This window comes from Brassica napus, chromosome C3 (genome assembly GCF_020379485.1).
Source record: "Brassica napus cultivar Da-Ae chromosome C3, Da-Ae, whole genome shotgun sequence".
Lineage (NCBI taxonomy): Eukaryota > Viridiplantae > Streptophyta > Magnoliopsida > Brassicales > Brassicaceae > Brassica > Brassica napus.
The window spans coordinates 2,962,717-2,976,489 of record NC_063446.1 but is presented as its reverse complement, the minus strand read 5'-3'; the positions used below and the strand labels follow the sequence as shown (position 1 = coordinate 2,976,489).

Here is a 13,773-nt window from a genome sequence, read left to right as displayed (position 1 = left end):
GTCGACGTAGCTCCCAATCCATACCGTACTTTAATCCCGTTTTTGAACATGCTCTTTGTCAGTAGTCACAAACCTTAACATCTTTCTACACCACTCTCCGTACACGTCCTTTTCTTTATTCTCACCAATGGCTTTAGTACCCCCATGCCTTGCTCCTCTAGGCCCAAACTTTCTTCTTCTACTTCTCAAACCCAATATCCCTTGATCCATAAATTTAGGCCCAAATCATAATGGGTCAAGAAAGCATGGAGTAGCATCAAGAAATGGATAGTAAACATTGTAGAGAAAAACGTGCGTTTTGCAATATTTTTCTTAGCTTTTCTTTTTTATAATATTCAAACATCATCTACCTTCTTAATAATTGTCCCTCTTTTTCATTTTTTTCCTTCGCACTGTAATTGGTCAAACAAGCATGGACGAGCAACAGTGGATGGTGAGCTACTTTGTTTTTTCCTATTTGAAACTAATTAATAATTGTGAAATGGTCTCATGTTCAACCTCGGAAGATACTAGGCCAAGGTATTATCAACCGCGTCTGCGCCAAGTTAAATTCTTTTGCTTATCTTCTACAAGAGTTTAATTAAAGTTTGACCAATCAACGTAAATACGCGTATTTACTATTTACTGATGTAAAAATCAAACCATGGATTATTGACTTTTCATCATCTTGCCAAGAAAACGCAAAAAAGTAATCAATATACGTCACAAGTTATATTCATTAATCTCCATCGATACACATCCACGATATTTATGCAACAAACCAAGCAATAATGGTATATTCGCCTTACAACTGATATTAACAATATTATATGTCTTCCCATGTACATCAAAACCTTTGTTTATCATCTGTAGCATGGAACGAAGAACCGATTCTGATTATTTCACGTGTAACTAGTCAATAGAATTCGGTGGTCCACAAAGTAATTCGTATTCAAAATTCGGAAAAGAGCCAGTTCATCAATTATTATCAACGAGTTTTCTCTCTCTCTCTCTCTATATATATATATTTGATTCAAACATAGTAGACTTTGCTTGATCAAAGCAATTATGAATCATGATAATATATATTTTTTTATTATTATTATTATTATTATATACGAATAATATGTAACATGACGTTCGAAAAAGGAAAAACATAAAACCAGATGACGTTCGGCGAAAAGAAAAACGTGATCCAATAAGACGTCATTAGAGATAAAATCGACGGGTATCTTTCGTTCGTAATGATATTCCACAGTCCATTTGTAAAAATTCTATGTTCTTCATAAAACAAAACTATGTTCGTACGTGCACGTGCATGCATCGATTTTTCATCTACTTCAGAAAATCTTAAAAAGCAGAATACTAACTGATTCGTATCCTTCCTTTTACAATAACTAGTTAGATATATAAGCTAGCTGTCATCAGATGAATAGAGTATAAGTATATCTTGTAACAAAATATGGATTAACGGGTTAATATAGTGTCATTATTGTTTGTCAAAAAACAAATAGTGTCATTATTAGTTTCGTATAAAGCTTGATTCTTACGTGTCGTCTACGACACTGCCCCTTCTAGTTCTGGTTTTACAACTAACAGCGGGCCGCCTCTTCGTCTTTGACTTGGCAGTCTGCCTTAAAATTCCTAAAAAATATAGATTATAGTATTATTTATATGCTTGTTTTCACACAAGATCTATATAATACCAAACAAACAAAGAAAGGCATAAAAATATTCTCTTCTTTTGGAATTTAGGTCGATTCCACAATTAGTTAGGAATATGGAGGGATATCAAAATGGATCGTCCTACGCTCCGTTTTTGTCGCTGACATCGCATCAAAACCTTGCTAAATCTGAGTTCCATCAAGGAGAAGAAGAGGCCTCGAAGGTTAGAGAAGGTTCTTCAAGAAGCTTGGAGGTGAAAAAGAAGGGGAAGAAACAAAGGTTTGCGTTTCAGACAAGGAGCCAAGTTGATATCCTTGATGATGGTTATAGATGGAGAAAGTATGGTCAAAAGGCCGTCAAGAACAACACGTTCCCTAGGTTCATATTCACTCTTCCCTTGATGATTAGCTTATTTATTCATCTCCTTTTCTTTATATTCTTGACATAGAAAGAAAAGTTACACTGTACATATGTGGTTAAGCCAATCTTGAACAAACCTCAAATTAAGGTACATATTTCATTTAGATCGAGTGTAGACTGATTGTAACTAGCTTGCACATATAATTTGACTAGTTCTAGAACGAGATCAATGATCTATTTTTCTTTATGTCAAAACCAATGATTAAGATAAAAGTCTTTTGGTAGAAAATCAATTAAATGTGCATCTAGGAATAAAATTTTTGATGACTTATTGCTCTTGTGAATAACTCAAGAGTACATCTTCATATCATTCACATCAAGTCTTGATTGATGTAACATATTAGCTAATCTGCATATAGATTGAATATCTTCTATGCATTATTTTCTAGTCTATCTAAAAAACAGTGCCTAACATGAAAGATTTATCTAAAAGTGAATTTGGGAACAAATCTGACTGTTAATGACTCAAAAGCAGTTCGCTATTAGGAGAACTGAAGTGTTTTTTTTTCTTCTACTATATATACTAATGGTTTAAATATATGCGCAGGAGCTACTATAGGTGCACATATGCAGGATGCAATGTAAAGAAACAAGTGCAAAGATTAACGTCGGACCAAGAAGTTGTAGTCACAACCTACGAAGGAGTGCACTCGCATGCCATCGAAAAATCTACAGAAAATTTCGAGCATATCCTCACCCAAATGCAAATCTACTCTTCTTTTAATTAAACTCTCAATCTTTTATACCTTTTGTAGCGTATAATTCTGAGAGCTCGTGTTGTAAATTATACTTATATAAAAAGTATAATATTACATTGTATGCATGTTAAAAGAAAAACAATAGTCATCTAAATTTTATAAATATTCATTTAGAAACAAAATACTTAGGCCTAAATATTTCATTATCTCTAACAACTTACTGATATATCTTGGTTTTTACTGATTTCTAACCAATATTTAAAATCTTTTATCAAGTCAAAATGTTTTTTTAGAGTTTTTTAGTCTATTATCGAATCTTTTTGAAACAAGGAGTTGAACTGGATGTAAAAATATGCATAGGCGTCATAAGCTTAGCATTAGATCAAAAACTGTAAAATCATTTCCATCAACCTACCAATAGAATGATTATACTTTTTGTTTGTAAGAGAGCAAAACTAAGAACAAGGAGTTAAGGTCAAGGCACTTGTTGTTGGTGTTGTTTCCTAAGGGCAGTGAAGTGAGCAGCAAGCTGATCATAGTCAGGAAGCTTAGGATGAACATGCTTAGCTTCCTTTAAACCTCTTTCTCCTTTTACCTTTTGATCAGGCCGCATTGTAAACACGTTGTATACTATATGGTAACACTGACAACTCCCTTTCTTTTGACGCCTTTTGTTTCCCATGTTGTAGTACCTCCAACATTCCACGTCTTTGGCCATTGGACTGCTTCTTGCTGATCTCCTCCTTGACCTCTTTTTCTGTCTTGTCTCTTCTTTAGACTCTATGAATCTGAATATCCTCTGATCTTTTCCCACCACTTGCTCCTCTATGCAATCATACTCATCACATACTTTTATTTTTTCCCTTGATGGTTTACTAAGACTCTCTTCTTGTTTTACCTCTAAGTCCGCGTCTGTGAGAGTGAACTTATACACTTCTGCTTCGCTTTCAGCCTACAGACACACACACAAACACACACACACCAAACAAGTACGAGATTATATACTCTCAACTCCAACAACATTAAGATGCAGAGAAGATTCAAAGACTCACCTCTTTGTGAGATTCAGGAGTGTATTCGAGTGCCAAAACGTGTAGGCTGAGGCCGAACTCCGCTGCTATCTCAGCCAACAACTTGGACTTGGCGTCATCAGATACTGAGATTCTTGAGAGTTTCTCTATAATCTAGAATGCAAGTATGTTTAGTACTTGCAAGGCTCTTACAAATAAAGAGAAGAGAGGAAGAAGACATGGGACAAACCTGAGGGTTGACACGATTACCAGGCAGAAGATATAGAGCCATTGAGACAAGGAGTTTCCCATACCTCTCTCCAAAAAGAGCCCTCAAGGTCCGTAGCTCAGGCAAGTCACCACACCTCGCAGAGGCAAAGATAAGCGTTGAAACCGCTTCGTTGACGCCATCAGAAAGTTCTCTATGCCTCCGAATGTAAGAGAGGTTGAGGAGGATGACGTCAGAGAACTGGAGAAGCAAGTGGTAGAGCGACACGAGGTTCTCATCGAGGAAGAGATCATGAGCGCGGCGAAGAGCACGGTCTCGTTCGCCAATGCGGAGTAACTGGACTATGTCGTGCCGTAAGTGTGAAGAAATGGCGTGTTTCTTGTTCTCGAGAAGGTTTAGACGACGCTGAAGCTGCTTCAACGCTCTCTTGCACTTCGAGGCCTTTCGCCATCCAAACAGAAAACCAAACATGGTTTGTTTCTCTGTTCGTATGTATCTCACAAGCTTCAAAGATGAACTCTTGAGTGTTTGTAGGAGAGAGTGGGGTTTCATCACGATTGTGATGTAGAGGACGTGGCCCTTGACGGTTATTATTTTATTAAACTCATGCAAGTCATTAAACTTCCCCATACACTAAATAAATTAAAAATACATCCATACACATACATATAAAACAATGTTCTAGAAATCGATAGGCACTAATTAGACAATTTATAAAGAATTAGCGACCAAGCCTTAGTGAATTATTGATTTATATATATATATAAAACAAAAAAAAAATTAGATAAATTTCTAGATTTGTACTACATTATTATTTAATTTTTTAAAAATCATACTAATTTAAATTGATTTAAATAAGATTTTAAGAATATCGTTTCTGTTAAAGATCGATTCAAATCGATTTTTAGACCGGTGATATAAAATAAGCTATTTGTTCTCTGTCACTCCTTTTCCTGAGCTTTGTCAATTGAGATCTATCTATATGTACTCAAATCTTTATTCAACGTAAAAACAATATAGTGAAGCTATACCAAATTTTTCATGTCAATTCATTGCGTTACAACCATACATGTATAGGAGTGTTCTTCGTTTTCCTCTTCCTTTTTATAATGGCAAAACGAAAGTAGCATGAAGGGGAACTAGGAGGAGCAAGAAAGCATGCAGACGCCTGGCCTGTAAGCCCAAGCTGGAGGCAACCTAGCATACTTCTCCATCCCTGGCTGTTCATCGTAAGGCCGTTTCATGAGACGTAACAAGTTGTTGACCTCCGAGAAATCTCCTTGCTCAGCTGCATCTATTGCGCTTTGGCAAAGATAGTTCCTTAAAATATACTTTGGGTTCACTGAGTCCATTCTTGCTTTTCTTTCTTCATCTGATGATGTGTCACCACCACTCACCTACAGTTTCAAACCCGCACACACATAAACAAGGAAGTTGCATCAACCAGAAAGCTAGATACAGGAAATAGACAATGTGATACCTCATGTATATACCCTCGCACCCATTTGATCCATTCTTCTTTTCTTTCCTTTCCAATGTCCAAAAGCGCAGCTTTCAAGGGGTTTAATAACTCATCATCAGATGTGCTGGGGTTTGCTTTTACATTCGAAAGAAGCCGGAAGAAGTTTGTGTAATCGACTTTATCAACAGCCATGTTGTTCAGAAGTTCACTAATCATCTCCTTGTTGTACTTCGAAAGACCAAGCTTCTTTGTCATTATGGCTTCATACTCATCCATGAACTTATCACCGTACCTGACATCACAAGTCCCTTACTTAACCGCCTCCTAGCATATAACCAAGAATAGCACTTAGTTACCTCTCCATGGCGTAATTAGCCACCTTTTCATTTATCAGCTGAGCAGCAGCCAGAGCCTCAGCAAATTGAGCAATATTCCACAAGCCGATGTCAGGCTGATTAGCAAAACAGTATCTTCTTCCAGGGAGGTCTGTTGTGTTTGGGGTGTAACTTGGATCAAAAGCATCTAAGAACCCAAACGGGCCATAGTCAATGGTTTGACCCAAAATGCTCATGTTGTCAGTGTTGAGCACTCCATGTGTGAATCCTACACCTTGCCATCTTGCAAATAAGGTAGCTGTACGCTCCGCAACTTCAACAACCCATGCTAATATAAGTTAAAGAAGTAAAATAGTTAGTTCAATATTCACCGTTAATGTAACTAACTATTGGTTACTAGCGAGAGTATATCATCTAGGCATCAGCGCTTTTACCCCAAACAGACTTCCGAACCTTAACCAAACCCAAAATCCGACCAAACCGTTATACAAAAATATCGGAACGGGACTTAAAAGTAAATACTTTCGGGGTTGGGGACAACCCAAACCAAACCAAAATCTGAATTAGTTCAATATGTTAAAAGTAATTTAGAAATTCTAGAGTATTTTAGAGATATTTTGTAGTTTGTTTTATTTTTTATTTTAAATATTTATTAATTAGTTTAGGTAGTTTAACTAGTTTTAATTAGATTTGTTGAATAATTATATTTTGAGTTTTTGGTCAATTTTAAAATTTTTTAAAAGATTATATCCAAAACGAACCCGAAAAAGATACAAACCGAATCCGATCCGAAAAATAGTAAAGCCTGAATGGGACTTATGAGTATAATACCGAATCTAAACTGGACGTTGAACGCCCAAGCCTAGTATCATCAGTGATTTGAATGGCGTCTCATGCAGCATTTTGATGAACACTTCGTTAGGAAAGTTACCTGCATACTTGTTTGATGTTAGATCCAAAACAGAATCATCATCATCATCACCGGTTTTGAAAGATAAGCCATCACTTCTGTTCATGCTCTTCTCTATACGTGGGAAATGATGTCTAATGGCATAGTCTGCTAGCTTCCCAACAATCTCAAGGTCCTCTTTTCCTCTAGAAGCATGTATTTGGTACGAGCCGAAGCGGATAAATGACTGAGAAACCCTGCAAACGATAGCACCAGGTTCCTCCTTCGCATTGCCACTGCAAAAACGATAGGAGCTTAGTCAAAACCACCTAGACATGCATGTATGTTTGTTAAGGTTTTTTGGGACATTACTCATAAAACATGTCGCGAATGACACCTTGACCTGTCGTGAGGAGACAAAGGGCGCGAGTGGTGGGGATTCCAAGACAATGCATGGCTTCACTGCAGAGGAACTCCCTGATGCTACTACGAAGCACTGCGAGGCCATCTGAAAAACGGCTGTAAGGAGTTCTACCAGCGCCTTTGAGCTGAAGCTCCCATCTTTCGCCTTTGGAGTTCAGAACTTCTCCGAGGGTAATGGCGCGACCGTCGCCTAGCTGTCCAGCCCACCTGCCGAACTGGTGGCCTCCGTAGCATTGAGCATAAGGCATTCTGTAGACAAAGACTATTAGAACGGTTTTAAAAAGGTTGAACCTAAAATAAAAATTGGGTAAGGATTACGTACGCTCCTGGCAAAGGTTTAGCACCAGAGAGTAGGAGAGGGAAATCTAGCCTTTCAAATCTGAAAATTCCCAGCAGAATATTCTCAAAAAGTTAAAACCAAAAGTCACAAGTAGAAGGAGACAAAAAAACAACAACAAATAACACTCCTTATAACTAAAGATTCAAAAAGTGATATAACTATTAGACGAAATGAACTCAAGAATTTGGTCTGACCATAGATGTGAAGAATCAAACTCACTCTTTAGGATGTAGATCCAATAGCTCTGCAATAGATTCAGACCATGATACAAGCCGAGGATCATCTACTTGTACTGATGGGGAAACTTTTGAATAGCAAGCATGCAGTACCTGCCCAATTACAATAAACAAATCAAAAATCCTGATGGCCAAGTTAATTAGAATAATAAATAACAACAGTGAGCAGAATAAATAGCAACAATGAGCTATATCAACACATCAGAGAACAATCCACTCAACTAACACGTAAAAATACAAACTTGATTCCAGTTTAAACCATATAAAAACAAGTATTGACGCAGACAAAGAATGAAATCAAATAAAGTTTCCTCCTTTAACCTCAACCACAAGAATATTATTTACCTTACGCGAGATAACATCGCTTCTTGGATCACCAGGCAACTCCTTGACAAAGGAGTGGTCCCAGTTAAACTCTTCGAGCTTCCTTTTGATCTTATCACCTTCATCAGTTTGACTCTGCGTCTCTTCCCCTAAGGAATCAGTTTCCGAAGCAGTTACCGGCGTCGGAGAGGAAGCCGCGGAAGAGTCCATCAGACGGAACGAAGAAGAAGAAGAAGAAGATCGGGAAGGGGCAAATCGAAACTCTCGGCGAAGAGAGGGGTAAAAAGGGAATTTCGCAGAGGAAGTGAAGAGATGAAGTGGTCGGAGATGGAAGAGAGACGACGGACACACACGCAACGACATCTCTCCTCCTCCACTCTTCAGATTTTCCTATTCCAAGTTTTGTTACAATTTAATTTCGGACCGAACCGGCTTCCTTGGTTTTATCTGATTCAGACCAATGTCGGTTCACTTGCTTTTTTTTTTTTGTCGTTTGTTGTCTTTTTTGTTGGTAAATAAAACAGAAATAATATTGAATTATTTTTAAACCGGGTTTTAAGACAGAACCGAAAGAGATAGAAGTGAAACCAAAAAACGACAAATTTTGCCGTCGTTTTGCGTAACTCAAACCAACCTATCACCTGGGGAAAAAATTAGGGATCGGCTTCACGTCCGCGGCTCATAGATTTCTCGGAAAATTGTTCACGGTTTGTTCAGTGATTCTCAATTCCGCTGCGTAGTATTAGCTTCCTGGAGATCTAACGTTTTCCGAAATTGAATTGGGCGGTGGGAAAGTTTCTTACTTGAGTCGATCTTGTGATGTTTCGATCAAATCTATGATCTTTCGAGAGTTATGAAAAGTTTTGGTTGATGCCAAGTTTTCGAGAGAAGATATAAAGAGCGCCCACGAAAAAGGTATTTGCTTTTTGATGTTGTATTCTATAAATGTGCAATTTGAGATTTGTTCCGTCGCGATTAGGGTTTAGGAAAGTGTAGTTTTTGAATTGGAGATTTTTTTTTTCAGAAATTTAGCTAAAAGTGGATTCCTTTCATGATTAGGATTTTGCTTGTAACAAAGTTTCTGAAGTTGGAATCTCGTCATGTTTGGTTACTGAGCTAGAGTTGAAGAACTGTGACATTGTTTGTTCTATGAGTGTTGTCACTACTGAGTTTTTGTGTAGGTTTGGTAGTTGACTTTTGTCAACGAAAGTTAGTACTCTTCGTACACTGTGGATTCTCAGCTTTGATCTAAAAATGTGAAGTTTTTTGTTTTGTTTTGTTGAAGAGCGAGTGTTTTAGCTTCTTTCATCAGTTAATTTTTTTTTTTGTTTTTTTCTTGGTTTTGCAGGTCGTGCTTTGGTGCAACTAGACCAGGTTCTCATACCACGTTTTGATTCTTTAGGTTCCCTGTGAAGCATCACCGGGAAATAACAACAAATGGATTACCGACCTTCTGATAGTAGTGGTGAGTCTTGTCTTCTTTCAAAGAATGTTCTCTCTAGACTAGCCGTTTCTTAACTAAGCTGGTGTTAGTTTGTGTTCTCATCAATGTGATGTTCTTTTTATTGTAATTGTGTTCCATTGGTTAGAATAGTTTATTATTATTTGGATTTACAAACTGATCTACTATGTTTTGGGTTGATATGTTGTTTTTTCTTTTGGGACTCAGGTACGGATGATGACCTACCTCCATCACATCAAAGTAGATATCAAAGAAGCGGGAGACCTGCTGGTAACGGCAGGCCTTCGGTTCTCAACTCTGCTCCTTTATCAAGAGTGCACAGTGACATGGAAACTCAAATTCATCTCATCGAGCAAGAAGCCTATAGCTCAATACTCCGTGCATTCAAAGCCCAGTCTGATGCTATCACTTGGGTGATTATTCTACTTCTCTTCTGCATTACTAACTCCACGCTTATGTAACTTAACCATCTATTAAAAAAATTATTCAGGAGAAAGAAAGTTTGATCACTGAGCTCAGAAAAGAACTTCGAGTGTCTGATGAGGAACACAGAGAGCTGTTATCAAGGGTTAACGCTGATGAAATGATCAGGCGAATAAGGTCTGCTTTTTGATATTTTTCTTCAATTAATCGACAGCAAATATTTAGAGCTAATGATGTTTAATTTAAAATCATGTAAGGGAATGGAGAAAGGGTAACAGTGTTCCTCAGATGGTTCATGATAATGCTCCGAGTCCAGCTGTTTCAGGATCACGTAAGAAGCAAAAGACATCACAATCAATGGGCCCTCCATCTCCTGCTCTGCACCCATCAATGCAACCGTCTTCTTCTGCGCTAAGAAGGGGAGGCCCTCCTCCACCAGGTCCAAAGACCAAGAAGCCAAAGACTGTAAGTCACAGTTCTGAGCGACTCTCTAATTTTCGTTACTATGATGATGACTCTTGTTCTCAAATTTTTAATTGACTAACAAATGATAAGGCAATGCAGTTCCCAGCTACAGGCATTGCTGGGAGGCCCCAGGGAGGTGCATTGACCAATGAACCAGGTGAAGAAGGATCATATGACCCGTTGATTGGAAAGAAGGTATGGACAAAGTGGCCTGAGGACAACCATTTCTATGAAGCCGTTATTACCAACTACAACCCCATTGAGGTATCTTATCTTTCATTCCTATATATATGTTTAATGTTTTAGTGCCAAAACTCCACTTTCTGATATTTTATTTTATTTTCCTTGAACATTGATAAAGGGGCGGCATGCTTTAGTGTATGACATTAGCACTCCGAATGAAACTTGGGAATGGGTAAATCTTAAAGAGGTAATAACTATTATTACAGCAATACTCGTCAATGAAAAGGCTTGTCAGTTATTACACTATCAGTAATAAGAGATTGATTAGTTTTTTTACTTTGTTGACTGCCACTCAGTATAGTCAATGAATAATGATTGAACTGCTTCATTTGATTAATAATATAATTGTATCATTAGTGCTAAATTCTATATTTTCTCAAAGAGCTCAGTCTCATTCTTGGATTCTGATTGCTCTTTGTATAGATATCTCCGGGAGATATCAGATGGGAAGGTGAGGATTCTGGGGTTTCTCGTAAAGGAGGACATCCTGGGCAAGGCCGTGGAAGTGCAAAGGCCATGCCTCGTGGTGGTCCTACAGGCAGAGGTAGGGGAAACATGAAGATACAGCCGCACAAGGCACAGAATGGCATTGGGAAGAAAGCTTTAGGCGATATCGAAATACTCCACACTGATACACTAATAAAAGAGGTATTCATCCAAGTTTTTTGGATTATTAGAGAACGAAGGTTCACATCTAAGTATTGATTTTTATATAATATTTGTTACAGATAGAAAAAGTTTTTGGATCAGTTAACCCCAACCCAGCAGAGGTAGAGAAAGCAAAGAGAGTGCTAAGAGTAAGAACCATTGTTCATGAATGTGTTGTTGAGTTTTGGTCTTTGACTACACAAAAAGAGAAGCTGACTATAGTTTTTACTTGGAAATGTTAGGATCATGAGCAAGCTCTTGTGGATGCAATTGCAAAGCTTGAAGAAATGTCAGACGGAGAAAGCGGTAATATTTGAGTCAGGGCCTTATAATCTTCTCAGGTTCACTACTAACGCAGATGAAGTCTGGCCAAAAGGTGTAGATGGTGGTGGCAATGTGAATCGATGAGGGAGATTTTGGAAACTTGTATGGTTAAAAAGCAAATTGTATTTTGTTTAGGAAGATGATTTGTAGTGACCTCTGTGTGCCACATAACTCCAGTAACTGGATCTGCAAATTAGGTCTTGAGCATTGTAAAATTCACCAAGACTTCATATAAATGTAGAATGTTGCATAGACTTGTAAAACTCATTGTTACAAGGATGAGAGAGGTAGCAAACGTTATATGCTCAAACCAATGTATTCACCAAACGTTAGCCGTCCGTTCTTCACGGCGGTGAGATTTAATTAGCTTTAGCTTCGGTTACTTGAGCTCCTCTTTGAGGTGTGAGGTTGCGATTCCTGAAGGTTTTTTGGATAATTATTAGTTTTGAATTATAAACGAGGTTTAAATATGGGCCCATATAGGGCTCTAACGAAGGCCCACTAGACTCGTACGCTTTTTGCGTTCTTTTATTTAATTAAAGAAGAAAAAGGCTACACTTAGTGCCAAATAAGCAGCGAGGTGGCGCCAGATTATAGCTCCACGACATTTGTACGAGAATGATATTTGTCCGACTCGGTCCAGCCTGCAAACGGTAATCAGTGTCCGTACAGGTTAAAAGCTCACCCGTCATCCTATAAGAATAACGAAAATGACGGATTTACCCATCTGCTCTACATCTACCTTATTACACGACAACTCTTGACGCGAAGCTCGTCATTCTTTTGCTTCCACAAGAGAGTTTGTCATTTTTGAAAATGGCGGCGATGAGATACAAAGGAGGCGTTCTCATCACAATCATCTTCTTCTCCATCGTTCTTTCTCCATGCTCACTTGCTCACTCTTCTTCTACAAAATGTAAGCCGCTCTCGATCGATATATAATGTTTTCTCGATCCTTGGTTCTTCCTATATATATGACGACTCATCTTTTGTTTTTCTAGCGTTCTTTTGGCTAGGAGAAAGAGAAGATATGAAAGCCATGAAGAAGGTATTAATGCTTTATGTCCAATTATATCATATTCTTCGTGTAGAAAAACATAATGATTATTAAGCGACCTTTTGAGCTGAATGAACATTAGCTTAGCTAGCTTTGTATTCGTTTTAGTTTGATGACAAAATAAATATCATTTAATTAAATTTTGGACGACAGGAGAATGAGATTGGTGTTGTTGGATCAGCTAATGAAGTTGAAGAAAGACAAGTTCCTACTGGATCTGACCAGTGCCGGACCAACCTTTTATATTGCCCCGATCAAAATTTAAAACTATGCCCTCGTACATGTTTTATCAAGATCACAAAACAGTATAAAAAATAACTTAAATTTTCATTAAAAAAAATCAAATTTCATAATATGTTCATAAAAAACATTGATATAAAAACACTTATTGCTGAAATATAGATCTTCTTGCATTTTTCCCTGCAAAATCATCCATTAAACTCTTATAATCAAGTTTTTCGACCATAGCAGTCTCAATTGTTACGTTTCTATTTTAGAATTAAGGTTTTAACTATTATCTAAAATATAAATTTACTAATATATTTAAAAGTTTGACAAATCTTATTATAACTAAATATGCCCAATAGATAATATTTTAACAAAATAATCTACAGATTTTTCTTTTATGTATATACTAATAATTTTTTTTTTTTAAATATGCCCCACTAATTTTGAATGCCCTAATCCTTGGCTTGAGTGGCTCCCCCTCAAGGCCGGCCCTGGATCTGACCCTCTTCATCATAAACGCATTCCATTTACTTCTCCGTAGATTAATTGCTTCTACATCTTCTGTTTCACATAATTCTTAGTAGTTTGTAACACTTCTACGTTCACTTTTTCGTCCGAGTCTTAAATTAATTTCAGGTTTTTAAATGATGAACTTCGTTAGTGTATAACATTTCAATTGATCAAGAATCGTACCAATCATTTTGTCATCTTCTGAGAAATATGTAGGCGAAATATTTGTGGATGCTGAGAAATATTGTCATCTGAAAATGACAACCATATCTATGAGATCTGATTTTAATTTAAACAACCTTAATTTGTATTTTAAACTATAAATTAAAAGCCATAATTAGGCTATTATCCTCTTATCTAAGGTGGAATACAAGAAGATAAGATTTGTGGTAGGAAGTCCTTA

At 37.3% G+C, this 13,773-nt stretch overlaps 4 protein-coding genes and 1 pseudogene across 5 annotated transcripts; 3 read left to right on the top strand and 2 right to left on the bottom strand.

Moving 5' to 3' along the window:
- The first annotated feature begins 1,658 nt into the window (after nt 1-1,658).
- LOC106431908 (probable WRKY transcription factor 75) lies at nt 1,659-2,944 on the top strand. Its single transcript, XM_013872749.3, has 2 exons — nt 1,659-2,022; nt 2,612-2,944. The coding sequence occupies exons 1-2, from the start codon at nt 1,760-1,762 to the stop codon at nt 2,790-2,792; spliced, it is 444 nt and encodes a 147-aa protein (XP_013728203.2). The 5' UTR covers nt 1,659-1,759; the 3' UTR covers nt 2,793-2,944.
- A 238-nt stretch (nt 2,945-3,182) lies between these two features.
- On the bottom strand, nt 3,183-4,825 carry LOC106431911 (annotated as a pseudogene).
- Nucleotides 4,826-4,980: 155 nt separating this feature from the next.
- LOC106431936 (protein adenylyltransferase SelO-like) lies at nt 4,981-8,415 on the bottom strand. The gene is made up of 8 exons (XM_048751943.1): nt 8,032-8,415; nt 7,670-7,779; nt 7,433-7,489; nt 7,060-7,359; nt 6,730-6,983; nt 5,820-6,126; nt 5,482-5,755; nt 4,981-5,398 (listed from the first exon to the last, which is right to left on the bottom strand). The coding sequence occupies exons 1-8, from the start codon at nt 8,371-8,373 to the stop codon at nt 5,141-5,143; spliced, it is 1,902 nt and encodes a 633-aa protein (XP_048607900.1). The 5' UTR covers nt 8,374-8,415; the 3' UTR covers nt 4,981-5,140.
- A 183-nt stretch (nt 8,416-8,598) lies between these two features.
- Nucleotides 8,599-11,885, top strand: LOC106454725 (protein EMSY-LIKE 3). Of its 2 annotated transcripts, none has more exons than XM_013896842.1 (10): nt 8,599-8,925; nt 9,359-9,475; nt 9,680-9,885; nt 9,963-10,072; nt 10,153-10,360; nt 10,460-10,624; nt 10,722-10,790; nt 11,027-11,251; nt 11,332-11,400; nt 11,494-11,885. In XM_013896842.1, the coding sequence occupies exons 2-10, from the start codon at nt 9,448-9,450 to the stop codon at nt 11,566-11,568; spliced, it is 1,155 nt and encodes a 384-aa protein (XP_013752296.1). In that variant the 5' UTR covers nt 8,599-8,925; nt 9,359-9,447; the 3' UTR covers nt 11,569-11,885. The 2 variants fall into 2 exon arrangements, with proteins under 2 accessions (XP_013752296.1, XP_022554327.1); XM_022698606.1 differs by having other exon boundaries at nt 10,451-10,624.
- A 119-nt stretch (nt 11,886-12,004) lies between these two features.
- On the top strand, nt 12,005-13,401 carry LOC106379096 (CLAVATA3/ESR (CLE)-related protein 40). The gene is made up of 4 exons (XM_013819112.3): nt 12,005-12,491; nt 12,577-12,623; nt 12,786-12,836; nt 13,345-13,401. Exons 1-4 carry the CDS (start codon nt 12,392-12,394, stop codon nt 13,399-13,401), a joined length of 255 nt encoding a protein of 84 aa, XP_013674566.1. The 5' UTR covers nt 12,005-12,391.
- The last annotated feature ends 372 nt before the right edge of the window (nt 13,402-13,773 follow it).

What these genes read in the sequence shown, in the direction of transcription:
- LOC106431908 (XM_013872749.3), top strand. Translation starts at nt 1,760, where the DNA reads ATGGAGGGATATCAAAATGGATCGTCCTACGCTCCGTTTTTGTCGCTG. An exon ending in AAGAACAACACGTTCCCTAG is followed by an intron (nt 2,023 to 2,611) that starts GTTCATATTCAC and finishes ATATATGCGCAG; the next exon opens with GAGCTACTATAGGTGCACAT.
- LOC106431936 (XM_048751943.1), bottom strand. Translation starts at nt 8,373, where the DNA reads ATGTCGTTGCGTGTGTGTCCGTCGTCTCTCTTCCATCTCCGACCACTT. An exon ending in AACATCAAACAAGTATGCAG is followed by an intron (nt 6,127 to 6,729) that starts GTAACTTTCCTA and finishes AACTTATATTAG; the next exon opens with CATGGGTTGTTGAAGTTGCG. An exon ending in GCTAATTACGCCATGGAGAG is followed by an intron (nt 5,756 to 5,819) that starts GTAACTAAGTGC and finishes TTGTGATGTCAG; the next exon opens with GTACGGTGATAAGTTCATGG.
- LOC106454725 (XM_022698606.1), top strand. Translation starts at nt 9,448, where the DNA reads ATGGATTACCGACCTTCTGATAGTAGTG. An exon ending in CCGACCTTCTGATAGTAGTG is followed by an intron (nt 9,476 to 9,679) that starts GTGAGTCTTGTC and finishes TTTGGGACTCAG; the next exon opens with GTACGGATGATGACCTACCT. An exon ending in AATGGGTAAATCTTAAAGAG is followed by an intron (nt 10,791 to 11,026) that starts GTAATAACTATT and finishes CTCTTTGTATAG; the next exon opens with ATATCTCCGGGAGATATCAG.
- LOC106379096 (XM_013819112.3), top strand. Translation starts at nt 12,392, where the DNA reads ATGGCGGCGATGAGATACAAAGGAGGCGTTCTCATCACAATCATCTTC. An exon ending in TCACTCTTCTTCTACAAAAT is followed by an intron (nt 12,492 to 12,576) that starts GTAAGCCGCTCT and finishes TTGTTTTTCTAG; the next exon opens with CGTTCTTTTGGCTAGGAGAA. An exon ending in ATATGAAAGCCATGAAGAAG is followed by an intron (nt 12,624 to 12,785) that starts GTATTAATGCTT and finishes TTTGGACGACAG; the next exon opens with GAGAATGAGATTGGTGTTGT.